The sequence below is a fragment of the Myripristis murdjan genome, chromosome 16, assembly GCF_902150065.1.
Source record: "Myripristis murdjan chromosome 16, fMyrMur1.1, whole genome shotgun sequence".
Taxonomy (NCBI): Eukaryota; Metazoa; Chordata; class Actinopteri; order Holocentriformes; family Holocentridae; genus Myripristis; species Myripristis murdjan.
Window position 1 is genome coordinate 29213459 of NC_043995.1, and position 15714 is coordinate 29229172.

The 15714-nt window shown below is 40.2% G+C and overlaps 2 protein-coding genes across 2 annotated transcripts; both read right to left on the bottom strand.

The window, feature by feature from the left end:
- Window positions 1-3344: 3344 nt before the first annotated feature.
- On the bottom strand, window positions 3345-7524 carry LOC115373372 (fucolectin-7-like). Its single transcript, XM_030071720.1, has 5 exons — window positions 7388-7524; window positions 5955-6249; window positions 4870-5027; window positions 4190-4469; window positions 3345-3636 (listed from the first exon to the last, which is right to left on the bottom strand). The coding sequence occupies exons 1-5, from the start codon at window positions 7506-7508 to the stop codon at window positions 3486-3488; spliced, it is 1005 nt and encodes a 334-aa protein (XP_029927580.1). The 5' UTR covers window positions 7509-7524; the 3' UTR covers window positions 3345-3485.
- Window positions 7525-9453: 1929 nt separating this feature from the next.
- Window positions 9454-13999, bottom strand: LOC115373373 (fucolectin-1-like). The gene is made up of 6 exons (XM_030071721.1): window positions 13949-13999; window positions 12158-12170; window positions 11296-11590; window positions 10798-10949; window positions 10218-10497; window positions 9454-9664 (listed from the first exon to the last, which is right to left on the bottom strand). Exons 1-6 carry the CDS (start codon window positions 13997-13999, stop codon window positions 9514-9516), a joined length of 942 nt encoding a protein of 313 aa, XP_029927581.1. The 3' UTR covers window positions 9454-9513.
- Window positions 14000-15714: the final 1715 nt, after the last annotated feature.

Consider the following 15714-nt stretch of genomic DNA (forward strand, 5'->3'; position numbering starts at 1 on the left):
CAACAGTACCTCAACATTGCGAGGCTTCAAACAGGATGTTCTCAGACGGAAGTGGCCACTGAGCTTAGAGTGTCACAGAGTGTCATCAGTAGGTTGCAACAGAGATACAAAGAGACTGGAAGAGTCACAGAAAGGCATAGAAGTGGACGTCCTTTGGCCACATCCCACACTGATGACCGCTTCATTGTGAACAGTGCCCTGCGGAACCGGATGATGAATGCCACTCAACTCCAGGCACGTTTAAGGGAGGTGCAGGCACCCAAGTGTCACATCAGACCATTCGAAACCGTTTACATCAGCATGGTCTGCATGCTAGACGACCTGCAAGGGTACCTGACCACACCACCAGGCACAGCTGTCATCGTCTTGCATGGGCCAGGGGGCATTTACGCTGGACAAGGGACCAGTGGGCCTCAGTGCTGTTCTCTGATGAAAGCCGATTCATGTTGAGCAGAAATGATGGCCGCCAACGATGTTGGAGACGTCAAGGAGAGCGCTATGCATCAGCCACTGTTGTCACCAGATGAGCCTTTGGTGGTGGTGGTGTTACTGTGTGGGCAGTTGTGTCTAGTCAGTACAGAACTGCCCTACACTTTGTGAATGGTACAGTGACAAGCCCATACTACCTGAATAACATCATTAATCCAGTCATTGTGCCCCTGCATGAACAACACAGGCCTAATTTCATCTTCATGGACGACAATGCTCCAGCTCATCGAGGTCGCATCATTAGGGAATGGCTGCTGGAGACTGGGGTACCTCAAATGGAGTGGCCTGCACTTTCTCCAGACCTGAATCCCATATAAAACCTATGGGATCAGCTCAGTTGCCATGTAGAGGCTCGGAGCTCTGTACCCCGGAACCTCAATGACCTGAGGGCCCCCCCTTCAAGAAGAGTGGGATGCCATACCTCAGCAGACAATAAGTCGACTTGTGAACAGCATGAGACGTCGTTGTCAAGCTGTAATTGATGCTCAAGGGCACATGACAAGTTATTGAGACACTGACATTTTTTGTTGTGGTATATCCACCACTGTTGTTGGCTTTTGTTTCAATAGATTGTTTGAAATAAAGAAATCACCAGTGTATGCTTCTACTTAAATGCCCTACTTTCATGATATAATATCACTGTAGCGTGAACTTTTTACATTTTCCGTAAATTTCTCCCGAAAGCCAAATATCCCTAACTTTTTGTGAGTAGTGTATGAAATCCAAAGAGAGAGAGGGGGAGTGGAGGAGGGTGCATGTTTTCACACCTGACACAGCCACATCACTAAAATATGGATGGCATAAGAGGGTCTCTGGTAAACTGCATAGGAACTTACATAGTTAAATACATTTGTGTGTATGTTAAGATCACAAAAAGGCCAGACCCCAAAATGCAGACTGAGAACAAGTTTAAGTTGTAAAGTCAATTTATTGCAGTCAAACCAAAAGAGTTCAGTAGAAAGTTTGTTGAGCCCAGTATGGAGGAGGGAGCCAGGCGCCAACAGATAATCAGGGTGAATGGCTGGAGGGTTGGCTGGTAAGCGGTGGTCAGGAGCTCGGAGCCGAGAGGAGGCAGGACGGTCCAGGAAGGCAGGTGAATGGTGAAGGTCGAGCAGGAATCGAGCCGAGGGTTAGCAGGTAAGTTCACATGCGAGAGGTCCAAGGAAACACCAAGGTAATGGACAATCTGGCAAGGAGTGGTAGAATGAGCTGGCTTTTATCTGCAGTGTGGGTGACTTGATTACCAGATCAGGAACAGGTGTGATGACTGCAGGTTGCTGATTGGACCTCCCACTGCACTCCATCTCTCAACAAATAGACAAGGGAAACACAGACACACCCACAAGAGGGAAGGGGACAGGGAAAAACAAAGCAGCAAAACACAGCCTTAACAGTGTATGTTTTTGCCTCCTTTGTTTTTATCCAAACACCCAGTTTTAGCTGTAGAAATCAAACTAGTGGCACACTGTGCAGACCTGTTTCTGGAAATGTGTCGCAGTTAATCGGTCCTGGTATTGCATCATATATATATATTGCTGCTATTTGCTATTTTGTTGTTATTATTTATTAATAATTACTAGAGTGGTGTACTGTGCATGGGTCTCATCCAAATATGGTGAGGGCAAAGTGACAGTGTGCATTTCCTCTTGTTATGCATGGTGAGTTACGGTTCCTTTGCCGCTCTGCTGACTGCAATGATGCGATGAACTGAAGACGAGAGGAGTTTTCATCAAGTCACCTTCTTTAAACATTTAATATACGTTCTATTCTTATTTTTTAATAAGGGCTGCAGCTCTAAGTACACCTGCAACAGTGGTTTTCTGAAAGATTTACCAATGAAGCTCCTGGCAAAGACAAACTGCTCCCCTCATTCTTACCAAAACATTTTTACGCCTCCGTGAACTTTTGGGAGTCCTCTGGGTCTTACCTGCTCCATCATTTCAGCTCTGCTCTGACTGAACAGCCTGCAAGTCAAAAGCTCCGCCCAGCAGCCTAAAGGCAAACACACACAGACGAGGCAGGTGCGAGGCAAGTGCTGTCTGCGAAGTGCTGTAGGTGTAGACTATACAGCACTCTAAATATAAGGGCCTTTTTACTCTATTCTAAAATAAAATAAAATTTAAAAAATATATATTCAAAAATATGCACGTTGTGTCTTATTAATGACCAAAAGCCCTTTAAATAAAACTACCACCCAACCCTCCGGGAATCACAGACCTTGTGGGAATCATCTTTTTCCCACTCAAATGTCACATTAACCCTATAAAGCCATTTGCTATATAAATTTACATCCTCCTTTACAGTCCTCATTCAACTAATCTTATGAATGAATGAATAAATGAATGAATGAATGAATGACTAAATAAATAAAAGTAAAGATGAAATGAAAAGGACAACATGTGGCATTCATTTTGAAGAAAATTTATTTCAGCGAATATGATTATTTGATTATGATTATGATTATCCAGCAGCAGAGAGTGTCGCAACAATGCTGTGTTCAATATTGAAAACAGTCATCTCAGACTGAATCAAAAGCAACGAAGCAACAGCATTCGACCATAAAGCACAGACCAGACAAATCACAAGTAGCCCAGTGACATTATATCTGCATACAGAGCAGCTCTAGACCAACAAGAACAACCTCCAATCCAGCTTTCACTAGAAAAGTCTGGAAAACTGAGACAGAGCTAAACAATGTGCTCAACCCAACTTTAACCTTTACTTCCAAAATATTTTGCACAATAAGTACCACTTATTTTCCAATGCTGCAACACCCATCAGCTCTATGATGATACATCATGGTCAGTAGAATCACAGAAGTCAGGCAGCTCTGTTGCGGCAATATTTGTCCCTGGCATCATTACCATCATAATTGGTTTTCATATTGACAATCTAGAAAGTGAGGCTTAATCAATAACTGCAATCAGTGTGAGCCTGCATGAGAGCATCACTCAATGTAAAAAGGGAGTATGTTGACTTTCTCAGCCTCCTCAGACCTAGTCCAGGCTGTGGCCGTACACCTCCACCTCACACAGGGTCAGGTACTCTCTTCTTCCTGGAACAACAATGTTGACGTAGCGACCCACCATCCCATTACACTGGAAGGTTTCGGTACCACCTCCAACGATGTGCGAGACCACAGCACACCTACCAGGAGAAGCAGAAATCATTTTGTTACCAACAGTTCAGGTGAACAAATGGACACAAAAATAGACGTTTCAGTTTCAGTACATTCAATCATGTGACTGATATGTTTGTGTTTGTGCCACTTCTGAACACAACATTACTGAACATGTTGTGGGTAAACCTTGGTTTTACTCTCTTACATGATGCTATAGATGTTTTTGGATTTATATTTTATGATGTTTATGTAGAAGTTAACAATGTTACTGTTTTAAAAAGTACAAATATTTTTAAATAGTTGTTTAAAGGACAGAGAAATGGTCTTGTGATCAGGGAAAGAAAAGTGAAGCGAAGGAGAAATGCTCTTCCCTCCCTCAACAACTGAGGTGTCTTTGAGTAAGGCACTGGTCCATACGCGTTTCAGATGTGTTTGCATATGATTATACACGCTTTTATAAGAACATGTTGTGTTGGGAAGTAGCACAAAGGTGTGTTGTTCAGAACTAGACACGGAGTTGTGTTGAAAATGAATGCCAAGATTGTCCAGTAACAGTTTTCAGTATTCCTGATAAACTACCTGGGATTGTTGTTGCCATTGTTGTCGAGGGAATTTCCGATGCGGATCTCAGCTCCATTGATTCTTTCTGGTACAAGATCTCTGTTAGTGATGCTGACAGAATCCACCTTATAGGTTTTGAGCAGGTCCAGTCGCCACCAGGGGCTGAAGTTGTATTGCGTGTGACTGCAGGAGCCTTCGTTCCAGTTGCTGGCACGATTCCCATCTATGGCATTCATTGGGATTCCAGCTGGATACACTGATGACTGCTTTGCTCGTCCTCGGAGTGCCAAATTCTCTCCTGCACAAAGGGCATGGTGACAAAAATCAACAGATCAAAATCATGACAATCTGTGGGTTTTATAAAACTCACCATATGTATTAAAAATCCACAATCCCACTAACTTTTGATTTCTCATAAATTGGAGATGCAACTTTTTTTTGTTCAGTTTATCCCAATTCATGTCTCCTGTAAATGATTATGTTCCTTTGGTATTATTATTATTTCCTTGTAATGGTTATGGTGAAGAAAAAAAAAAATCCTGTATGATTTAAGACCGAAATAAACTCATTCATTCATTGCAGTTTGTACATACATTTCATTTAGACACAAAACTTTGTCTTATGAGTTAAATATCCATTGACTGGAAGAAAATCAACACTAATGACATTTCAAAACATGTCACAACTCAAACTCTCACCAGCCACAACAGCAGGATACCCATAGACTTCCACTTCGCAGAGTGAAAGGACTTTGTTTTGACCCTCCATTTTCAAAGTCACATAGCGTCCCTCCAATTTGCTGTCAAAATTCAGAGTGAAAGACTTGCCCAATGGAACATGAGGAACATAACCATCCCTGCGAGACAGAGAGAGGAAAAAGTCCATAAAGATGTCTAAGATTAAAGGACTAGTTCACACAAAAATGAATAAAAATATCATTATTTCATCATATTTCATCATCATATATTGCAATATGTAATCGGGTAATGTGCAATTTTCACTAATTAGGCACTGGGGCAATGTGCAACGCAACAAGCACTTTATACTTCTATATAACTAGGTACTCTAGGTATCACAAATTACCATCGTTGGTATTAGATTATTGTAATATGCAACTGAGTATTAGGCAATCAAAATAGCACTTTCTATTTTTTGGGCAATTTGCAATACAATAATGCACTTTACACTTTAGCACTTTGCACTTTAACCAGCCCCTCGACATATAATTTTAGTGTTTAATTTAGTGTTTAAGCTGTGGTGAAATGCGCATGGTCCCCTGAGCCTTGGCCTGTATGTTTTATGATCAACTATGTTGTTTGTCTTGTCTTGTTCTGTTGTTTTGTTTTGTTGTTATTGTGAATGAATGTTGTACAACACCAACCTGCCAATGGGACTAGAGATGGAAATTAGCCACACGGCTACAATCTCACGTGTTTACATTTATATGTGCATTAACATGTACTGTCCCATTTCTTTCTTTTTAAAAAAATAAATAAATCTACAAATCTACAAATCTACATTATCAGCTCACCTTAATGTCAACTGAAACATTCATTTACATGTTCACAAGTTTACATGTTATTATTACACATAGTGAGCCAGGTGGCACAGCTTCATGTCAGGTGGCTCCATATCAACTTACATGAATAGTAACAACAAAAGATTGTGCAGTACAAGAACATCCAATCAGACAACTTTTTGTGGATGAAAAAAAGCTCAAAAAAGAGTAGTGGTCTCTTTTATTCACATGCTTATTGTCTGATGAGTCTTTATATTCACTTACGCATTTTTTGGACTCTGATCTTCAATAGGAGAGTCCGAGATGTAGATATTTGCCCCAATGGTCTCTTCTGCACAGCAGTCTCCTCTGACTGTGATGATGATTGAGGTGATAATGTAGGAGTCCAGCAGGTCCACTCTCCACCAGGGGTTCGTCTGATATTCAGTAGTGCTGCATGATCCAGCCATGAATTGAGATTGGCGGTTTCCATCGATGGCATTGGAGGCGGCACTGTAGCCTGTCCATGGTGCGCCTCTGATTGATGACTGAGTCGCTTTCCCACGCAAGGCCAGATTTTCTGTGAATGTGGCATACATTTAGATATACATTTAGTTGATGATTTGTCATTGTTTAATTTCTCAGTAGCTTGCCACAGCTGGTTCTGTCTAGTATAAACAATATGTGCTACCGCTGCTGATGCTGTTTAGGCACCATGATCACAGTTATTTCAAGTTGCAAACCTACCCTGCATTTCATCTAATCATGTAGTATCTGTCACCGAATGCTAACTCACTTCCACAGTATCAAACAACACATGGCAAGGCGCTGCTAATGGCTGGTAGCTGCTGGTGCTAAAGACAAGACAACTAACTGTGTCACAGTAATTTAAATATGGAAACAAAGCTACCTTTGCCTGTTTGCCTTTTCTTAAAATGGGACAAAATGCACCCACCACAATAATGTTCCTCATATCTTTTATTTCTAACCTGCATACTGTAGATTTAGCCATGTTTTGCACACAGCCGATCCTCCAACTGACCTCTATGATAGAAACAGCTGCGACTAGATTGACACAACTGCAAAACTTCTGATGCAGTAATCAAACCAATTAAGGCAGCCAGTGCATTTTATTTAAATAATCACAGGCTGTGATTGTAATTCTCTAGCAGTCAAAGATACACAGCATGAGAAAAAAAGGAGGAAAATCCGCACACTGAATTGGAGCTCCCAATAAACTTTATTGACTAAAAAACGACGTTTCGTTTTACAGTCTTCCTCAGGCAACTATAGAGTAATGACATGGCAAGTGGCAGGTGGACACCTTATACAGTTTATTGGGAGCTCCAATTCAGTGTGCAGATTTTCCTCCTTTTTTTCTAGTTTGGATCCTCTGATCATCCAGCACCTGGCCTAAAACAGGATTGGATGTGCGCACAACTACTCTGTCTTCAAAGATACACAGCATGACATGATATTTATTGCATGATATTTATTGCAGATATGTTTTAATTGTATGCACACAAAAGCACTTTTATGGCTGATGATTGTATTTTTTTAACTGTTTCTGAGAGCCAAATGCAACAAAATTTCGTTCCAGTGCACTGTTTTTTATGCATGTGTGCTTGAATGACAATAAAGTTATCTATCATCTATCATATCTATCTATCTATCATTTTATGTCAAAGACAACATAAATATCACAAGATAATATTTACTTGAAGCAGTGGTAACTGTGCAGGCGCCCAGGAGAAGCAGCAGGAGGATAATTATGGTGTGTTTCATCTTTCTGGTTGAGAGAGAGACAATAAAAAGGGACATTAGTAGATTTGTCATCATTACTGTGTGAAACTGATCAACAACACATGGCTCCTCCTTACAGTTTAATTTCAAAAGTGGCAATAAAGTGATTCCCAGAGGAAACACAAAAAAAAAAAAAAAAAAGGAAATAAAATGAAATAAATAAAACAAGTCATGAACTCATCATTTAAAAAAAAAAGGAGTATAAAAAATATAAAACAACACACAATTGAAGCCAGTTTCAAGTACATTAAAATTCAAACAACATCAGGAAAGGCTCTCAGATTATAAGATTAGAAGCAAGGAAACGCATTGCTCCTCTGAAGAGCGAGCTGTCTTTGATGGAAGATAAGACTGCCACACAGTTTCTTTAATTACACTTTAACTTTAACTGAAATTTCTTTTATTGCTCAGGCAGTGGATCAGCAGAGTTGAATCAAAAGACACTTAAAGAATAATTTGGGGAGAGAAAGAAAAATGTTTCCCACCTTCTCTCTGGTCAAAAAGGATTTAAGGAGAGATGAAGTAAAAATGCACTCAAAGATGGTGAGTCTTGATGCGCCCTCTTCAAGCAGCTCGCCGATGCGCTTCAGAACTGCCTGCTTGCAGCTCTTTTTATACCTCTCTCTCTCTCTCTCTCTCTTTCTCTCTCTCTCTCTCTCTCTCTCTCTCTCTCTCTCTCTCTCTCTCTCTCTCTCTCTCTCTCTCTCTCTCTCTCTCCACCAGATCATGATCAGATCTGATTGCTGAGTGTCTCCTTGCCCAATCGTACTGTACTATTGTGCAAGGCCACCACATACCTGCCATCTCTGGCTCTACCTGCAGCAGCTCCTCAGTGTTTAACCAGCCACTGGTCCACAAGGAGATAGTTCCTTTATCCCTTGTTGACAGAGAGCCAGCAGAGGCCCAGTCATAATGAGGCCACCTTGGTGTATGACACTGATGCCGATGGAGGACGTGGATAAGAAAATAATCTTACAGCAACTCCAAAGCTGTCTTATTTACACAATGTAACATGTATGTATGTTTTATTGCATTCATTGTTTAAGAACTTTGCTGGGCTGTATAATATCTGCAGGCATTTTTCTGTATTGCATTTTACATTCTCCTTCACCGGAATGTTTATTTGTATGTAGAGTGAGTGTGTGTCTGTGTGTGCGCACATGTGCTTATGTGCGTCTGTATCTGAATATTTATCTTGACATGTTTCTCCACCAATGTTCATTCTTAAAAAGCCCAACAAGGGTCAGGAGGTGAAACCTAACATTAGCTCCATGTATGTGTTTAAATCAGCAAAATGTTGCTATATAAACTTACATTGTCCTTATTCAACTAATCTTATGAATTAATGAATGAATGAGTAAATAAATAAAGATAAAATGAAAAGGACAACATGTAGCATTCATGCTGAAGAGAATTTAAATAAAGTTACAATAAAGGAACAATAAAGTTCCTTGAATCCTTGAATCCTTGAATCCTTTATTTCAGTGAATATGATTATTATGATTCTGATTCTGATTATTCAGTAGCAGAGTGTTTCGTAACAATGCTGTGTTCAATATTCAAAAAGTCATCTCAGACTGAATCAAAAGCAATGAACCAACAGCATTCGACCATCAAGATAAATCACAAATACCCCAATGACATTATATCTGCGTCCAGAGCAGCTGTAGACCAACAAGATCAACCTCCAATCCAGCTTTCACTAGAAAAGTCTAGAAAACTGAGACAGAGCTAAACAATGTGCTCAACCCACCTTTAACCTTTACTTCCAAAATATTTTGCACAATAAGTACCACTTATTTTCCAATGCTGCAACACCCATCAGCTCTACGATGATACATCATGGTCAGTAGAAGAAGAAGTCACAGAAGTCAGGCAGCTCTGTCACAGCAATATTTGTCCCTGGCATCATTACCATCATGACTGGTTTTCATATTGACAATCTAGAAAGTGAGGCTTAATCAATAATCAGTGTGAGCCTGCATGAGAGCATCACTCAATGTAAAAAGTGAATGTGTTGAATTTCTCGGCCTCCTCAGACCTAGTCCAGGCTGTGGCCGTACACCTCCACCTCACACAGGGTCAGGAACTCTTTTCTTCCTGGAACGACAATGTTGACGTAGCGCCCCTCCATCCCATCACACTGGAAGGTTTCAGTAACACCTCCAACGATGTGCGAGACCACAGCACACCTACCAGGAGAAGCAGAAATCATTTTGTTACCAACAGTTCAGGTGAACAAATGGACACAAAAATAGACGTTTCAGTTTCAGTACATTCAATCATGTGACTGATATGTTTGTGTTTGTGCCACTTCTGAACACAACATTACTGAACATGTTGTGGGTAAACCTTGGTTTTATTCTCTTACATGATGCTATAGATGTTTTTGGATTTATATTTTATGATATTTATGTAGAAGTTAACAATGTTACTGTTTTAAAAAGTACAAATATTTTTAAATAGTTGTTTAAAGGACAGAGAAATGGTCTTGTGATCAGGGAAAGAAAAGTGAAGCGAAGGAGAAATGCTCTTCCCTCTCTCAACAACTGAGGTGTCTTTGAGTAAGGCACTGGTCCATACGCGTTTCAGATGTGTTTGCATGTGATTATACACGCTTTTATAAGAACATGTTGTGTTGGGAAGTAGCACAAAGGTGTGTTGTTCAGAACTAGACACAGAGTTGTGTTGAAAATGAATGCCAAGATTGTCCAGTAACAGTTTTCAGTATTCCTGATAAACTACCTGGGATTGTTGTTGCCATTGTTGTCGAGGGAATTTCCGATGCGGATCTCAGCTCCATTGATTCGCTCTGGTGCATGATTTCTGTTAGTGATGCTGACAGAAACCACCTTATAGGTTTTGAGCAGGTCCAGTCGCCACCAGGGGCTGAAGTTGTCTTGCGTGTGACTGCAGGAGCCTTGGTTCCAGTGGCTGGCACGATTCCCATCTATGGCATTCATTGGGATTCCAGCTGGATACACTGATGACTGCGTTGCTCGTCCTCGGAGTGCCAAATTCTCTCCTGCACAAAGGACATGGTGACAAAAATCAACAGATCAAAATCATGACAATCTGTGGGTTTTATAAAACTCACCATATGTACTGTGAAAATCCACAGTTCATCAGTTTATCCCAATTCATGTCTCCTATAAATGATTATGTTCCTTTGGTATTATTATTATTTCCTTGTAATGGTTATGGTGAAAAAAAAAATCCTGTATGATTTAAGACCGAAATAAACTTATTCATTCATTGCAGTTTGTACATACATTCCATCCAAAATCAACACTAATGACATTTCAAAACATGTCACAACTCTCACCAGTCGCAGGATACCCATAGACTTCCACTTCGCAGAGTGAAAGGACTTTGTTTTGACCCTCCATTTTCACAGTCACATAGCGTCCCTCCACTTTGCTGGTAAAATCCAGAGTGAAAGACTTGCCCAATGGAACCTGAGGAACAGAACCATCCCTGCAAGACAGAGAGAGGAAAAAGTCCATAAAGATGTCTAAGATTAAAGGACTAGTTCACACAAAAATGAACAAAAATATCATTATCAGCTCACCTTAATGTCAACTGAAACATTCATTTACATGTTCACAAGTTTACATGTTATTATTACACATAGTGAGCCAGGTGGCACAGCTTCATTTCAGGCGGCTCCATATCAACTTACATGAATAGTAGCAACAAAAGATTGTGCAGTACAAGAACATCCAATCAGACAACTTTTTGTGGATGAAAAAAAGCTCAAAAAAGAGTAGTGGTCACTTTTATTCACATGCTTATTGTTTGATGAGTCTTTATATTCACTTACGCTTTTTTTGGACTCTGATTTTCAATAGGAGAGTCCGAGATGTAGATATTTGCCCCAATGGTCTCTTCTGCACAGCAGTCTCCTCTGACTGTGATGATGATTGAGGTGATAATGTAGGAGTCCAGCAGGTCCACTCTCCACCAGGGGTTCGTCTGATATTCAGTAGTGCTGCATGATCCAGCCATGAATTGAGATTGGCGGTTTCCATCGATGGCATTGGAGGCGGCACTGTAGCCTGTCCATGGTGCGCCTCTGATTGATGACTGAGTCGCTTTCCCACGCAAGGCCAGATTTTCTGTGAATGTGGCATACATTTAGATATACATTTAGTTGATGATTTGTCATTGTTTAATTTCTCAGTAGCTTGCCACAGCTGGTTCTGTCTAGTATAAACAATATGTGCTGCTGCAGCTGCTGTTTAGGCACCATGATCACAGTTATTTCAAATTGCAAACCTACCCTGCATTTCATCTAATCATGTAGTATCTGTCACCGAATGTTAACTCACTTTCACAGTATCAAACAACGCATGGCAAGGCGCTGCTAATGGCTGGTAGCTGCTGGTGCTAAAGACAAGACAGGTAACTGTGTCACAGTAATTTAAATATGGAAACAAAGCTACCTTTGCCTGTTTGCCTTTTCTTAAAATGTGACAAAATGCACCCACCACAATAATGTTCCTCATATCTTTTATTTCTAACCAGCATACTGTAGATTTAGCCATGTTTTGCACACAGCCGATCCTCCAACTGACCTCTATGACAGAAACAGCTGCAACTAGATTGACACAACTGCAAAACTTCTGATGCAGTAATCAAACCAATTAAGGCAGCCAGTGCATTTTATTTAAATAATCACAGGCTGTGATTGTAATTCTCCAGCAGTCAAAGATACACAGCATGAGAAAAAAAGGAGGAAAATCCGCACACTGAATTGGAGTTCCCAATAAACTTTATTGACTAAAAAACGACGTTTCGTTTTACAGTCTTCCTCAGGCAACTATAGCGTAATGACATGGCAAGTGGCAGGTGGACACCTTATACAGTTTATTGGGAGCTCCAATTCAGTTTGTGGATTTTCCTCCTTTTTTCTCGTTTGGATCCTCTGATGATCCGGCACCTGGCCTAAAACAGGATTGGATGTGCACACAACTACTCTGTCTTCAAAGATACACAGCATGACATGATATTTATTGCATGATATTTATTGCAGATATGTTTTAATTGTATGCACACAAAAGCACTTTTATGGCTGATGATTGTATTTTTTTAACTGTTTCTGAGAGCCAAATGCAACGAAATTTCATTCCAGTGCACTGTTTTATATGCATGTCCAAACTTTATTTATGTAGCGTCAAATCACAACAGAAGTTATCTCATGACGCTTTACAGGTAGAGCAGGTAAGGACCACGCTCTACAAATTATAGTAGAGAAACAAGAAACCCAACAGATTCCCTCCTGAGCATGCTCTTGGCGACAGTGGCAAGGTAAAACTCCCCTTTAACGGGAAGAACCCTCAGGTAGAACCAGACTCAGGGTGGACGGTCATCTACCTCTACCGGTTGGGTGGGAGGGGAGAGAGAGAGACAAGGAGACAGAGACAGGGAGATAGGGACAAACTGGGACAGCAGACAACAGCAGAAACAGCAGGGTATCCTGAACAGGTAATCTAGATGGAAGTGACACGCAGCATCTAGCCATCTCATCTGCAGCTGGATGACCTTCCAGGATGAGCAGGACAGTCTGACCTAGACAAGACACAAAAAGCACAACGAAAGCAAAGGGGCAGTGGACTCTGGAACAAGCATGCACAAAAAAAAGGGGTATGGGGGGGACAGGAAGAAGAAGAAAGGAAGAGGGTTAGGGTTAGAGGATGATCAGAAGAGAGGAAAGTGCTCAGAGCATGATATGAAGTCCCCCGACAGTCTAGGCCTATAGCAGCATAACTAAGGGCTGGTCCAGGGCAACCTGGGCCGACCCTAACTATAAGCTTTGTCAAAAAGGAAAGTTTTAAGTCTACTCTTAAAGATAGAGAGTGAATCTGCCCTCCGTACTGAGATAGGAAGATTGTTCCACAAACGGGGAGCCTGGAATTGGAAGGATCTGCCTCCCAATCTAGTTTTAGAGATTTTGGGAACCACCAATAAACCTGCATTTTGGGAGCGCAGTGCTCTGGCAGGGTGATAAGGAACTATGAGCTCTTTCAGATAAGATGGTGCCTGCCCATTAAGCGCTTTATAGGTGAGGAGAAGAATTTTTAAATTCTATTCTAGATTCTACATGTAGCCAATGTAAAGAAGCCAATATTGGAGTAATATGTTCTCTTCTCCTAGTTCTAGTCAGCACACGTGCAGCAGCGTTTTGGACCAGCTGGAGAGTCTTTAATGACTTGTTGGTACAACCTGATAATAAGGAGTTACAGTAGTCTAACCTAGAGGTAACGAAGGCGTGGATTAATTTTTCTGCGTCACTCTGAGACAAGATATGTCGGACTTTTGAGATATTACGCAAGTGAAAAAAGGCGGTTTTAGAGATCATGTGTGCTTGAATGACAATAAAGTTATCTATCATCTATCATATCTATCTATCTATCATTTTATGGCAAAGACAACATAAATATCACAAGATCATATTTACTTGAAGCGGTGGTAACCGTGCAGGTGCCCAGGAGAAGCAGCAGGAGGATAATTATGGTGTGTTTCATCTTTCTGGTTGAGAGAGAGACAATAAAAGGGACATTAGTAGACTTGTCATCATTACTGTGTGAAACTGATCAACAACACATGGCTCCTCCTTAAAGTTTAATTTCAAAAGTGGCAATAAAGTGATTCCCAAAGGAAGCAAAAAAAAAAAAAAAAAAAAAAACGGAAATAAAATGAAATAAATAAACAAGTCATGAACTCATCATTTTAAAAAAAGGAGTACAAAAAATATAAAACCACACACAATTGAAGCCAGTTTCAAGTACATTCAAATTCAAGCAACATCTGGAAAGGCTCTCAGATTATAAGATTAGAAGCAAGGAAACACATTGCTCCTCTGAAGAGCGAGCTTTCTTAGATGGAAGATAAGACTGCCACACAGTTTCTTTAATTACACTTTAACTTTAACTAAAATTTCTTTTATTGCTCAGGCAGTGGATCAGCAGAGTTGAATTAAAAAGACACTTAAAGAATAATTTGGGGAGAGAAAGAAAATTGTTTCCCACCTTCTCTCTGGTCAAAAAGGATTTAAGGAGAGATGAAGTAAAAATGCTCTCAAAGATGGTGAGTCTTGATGTGCCCTCTTCAAGCAGCTCGCCGATGCGCTTCAGAACTGCCTGCTTGCAGCTTTTTATACCTCTCTCTCTCTCTCTCTCTCTCTCTCACACACACACACACACACACACACACACACTAGATCATTCAGATCACAGTTGGGCATCACCATGTTCCCAAATTATGAAGTAGACTTTGCACATTTTTTTTTTATTATTAAGATAAGGAAACAGTTGGTGGATTTCAGCAAATTTTCTTGGACCAGGGTGTTGTCTGTTTACTTTAGTTAACTCATAAGAACAGTTTATTTACCAGAATAAAAATTATATGATTACAACTTTTAGTACACAGTTTAATATACACATTGTAAGAAGGATTTACATGATTGTAGTATTTTCATTAGCATTCAAGAGATATTTTTCTCACCCAGTTGAGAACTCAGAGCAATCCACCACTTCTCAATCTCTAGCTCTTGCTGTGTGTCTCCTTTCCCAATTGTACTGTCAAGGCCACCACACACCTGCCATCACTGCGCAGCAATGGTCGGTGCTGGGCAATTTTAGGCATTTTGGAGCAACAAGTGGAGAATAAGAAGATGAAAAGAAACATGTTCACATGAGAGCAAAATTCAAAATGCTGTCAAAAATTGAGTTTTTGAGATACAGTTCTGAAATTTGCCACACATCATCTACCATGACTCCAAAATTTTGTCATTTTTTTTCATGAACATTGAAGATTTATTTACCAAGAATTTGCAAGTGTACAATACCGTTTACAGTCAAACAATTTAATGCGCTGTAGGCTCAATTTTTGATAAATCAAAATCTGTGTAGATCATTTGTGTAGGACAGTCTGACGATGCTCTGTAGCAAGTTTGGTGACATTTGAGCAAAAATTGTGGGAGGAGATAGGTTTAATAAGTTTTACAGTTTTTTTAAAAAAAAATAGAGTGATGGATTTCATAATTTTCAATAGGTTTAAATGCACAAACGTTTCTTCAGTATTGGGGCTACATTTTGGTGAAAGCTGCAAAGCTGTCGCACATATGGTTGATTTGTTATGAATTTTCAAAGTTTTGAAATTTAGAGGCTTGCTGTAGTGCCACCTCATTTTTTTGTCTTTTTTTTTTAAATCCAAAGACATGTATTTCACATCCACATGA

What these genes read in the sequence shown, in the direction of transcription:
- LOC115373372 (XM_030071720.1), bottom strand. Translation starts at nt 7,508, where the DNA reads ATGATGACAAATCTACTAATGTCCCTTTTTATTGTCTCTCTCTCAACC. An exon ending in GTATCCTGCTGTTGTGGCTG is followed by an intron (nt 4,470 to 4,869) that starts GTGAGAGTTTGA and finishes CCCTTTGTGCAG; the next exon opens with GAGAGAATTTGGCACTCCGA. An exon ending in AATGGCAACAACAATCCCAG is followed by an intron (nt 3,637 to 4,189) that starts GTAGTTTATCAG and finishes TTCTCCTGGTAG; the next exon opens with GTGTGCTGTGGTCTCGCACA.
- LOC115373373 (XM_030071721.1), bottom strand. Translation starts at nt 13,999, where the DNA reads ATGAAACACACCATAATTATCCTCCTGCTGCTTCTCCTGGGCACCTGC. An exon ending in AATCAGAGTCCAAAAAAAGC is followed by an intron (nt 10,950 to 11,295) that starts GTAAGTGAATAT and finishes TCTGTCTTGCAG; the next exon opens with GGATGGTTCTGTTCCTCAGG. An exon ending in CTATGGGTATCCTGCGACTG is followed by an intron (nt 10,498 to 10,797) that starts GTGAGAGTTGTG and finishes TCCTTTGTGCAG; the next exon opens with GAGAGAATTTGGCACTCCGA.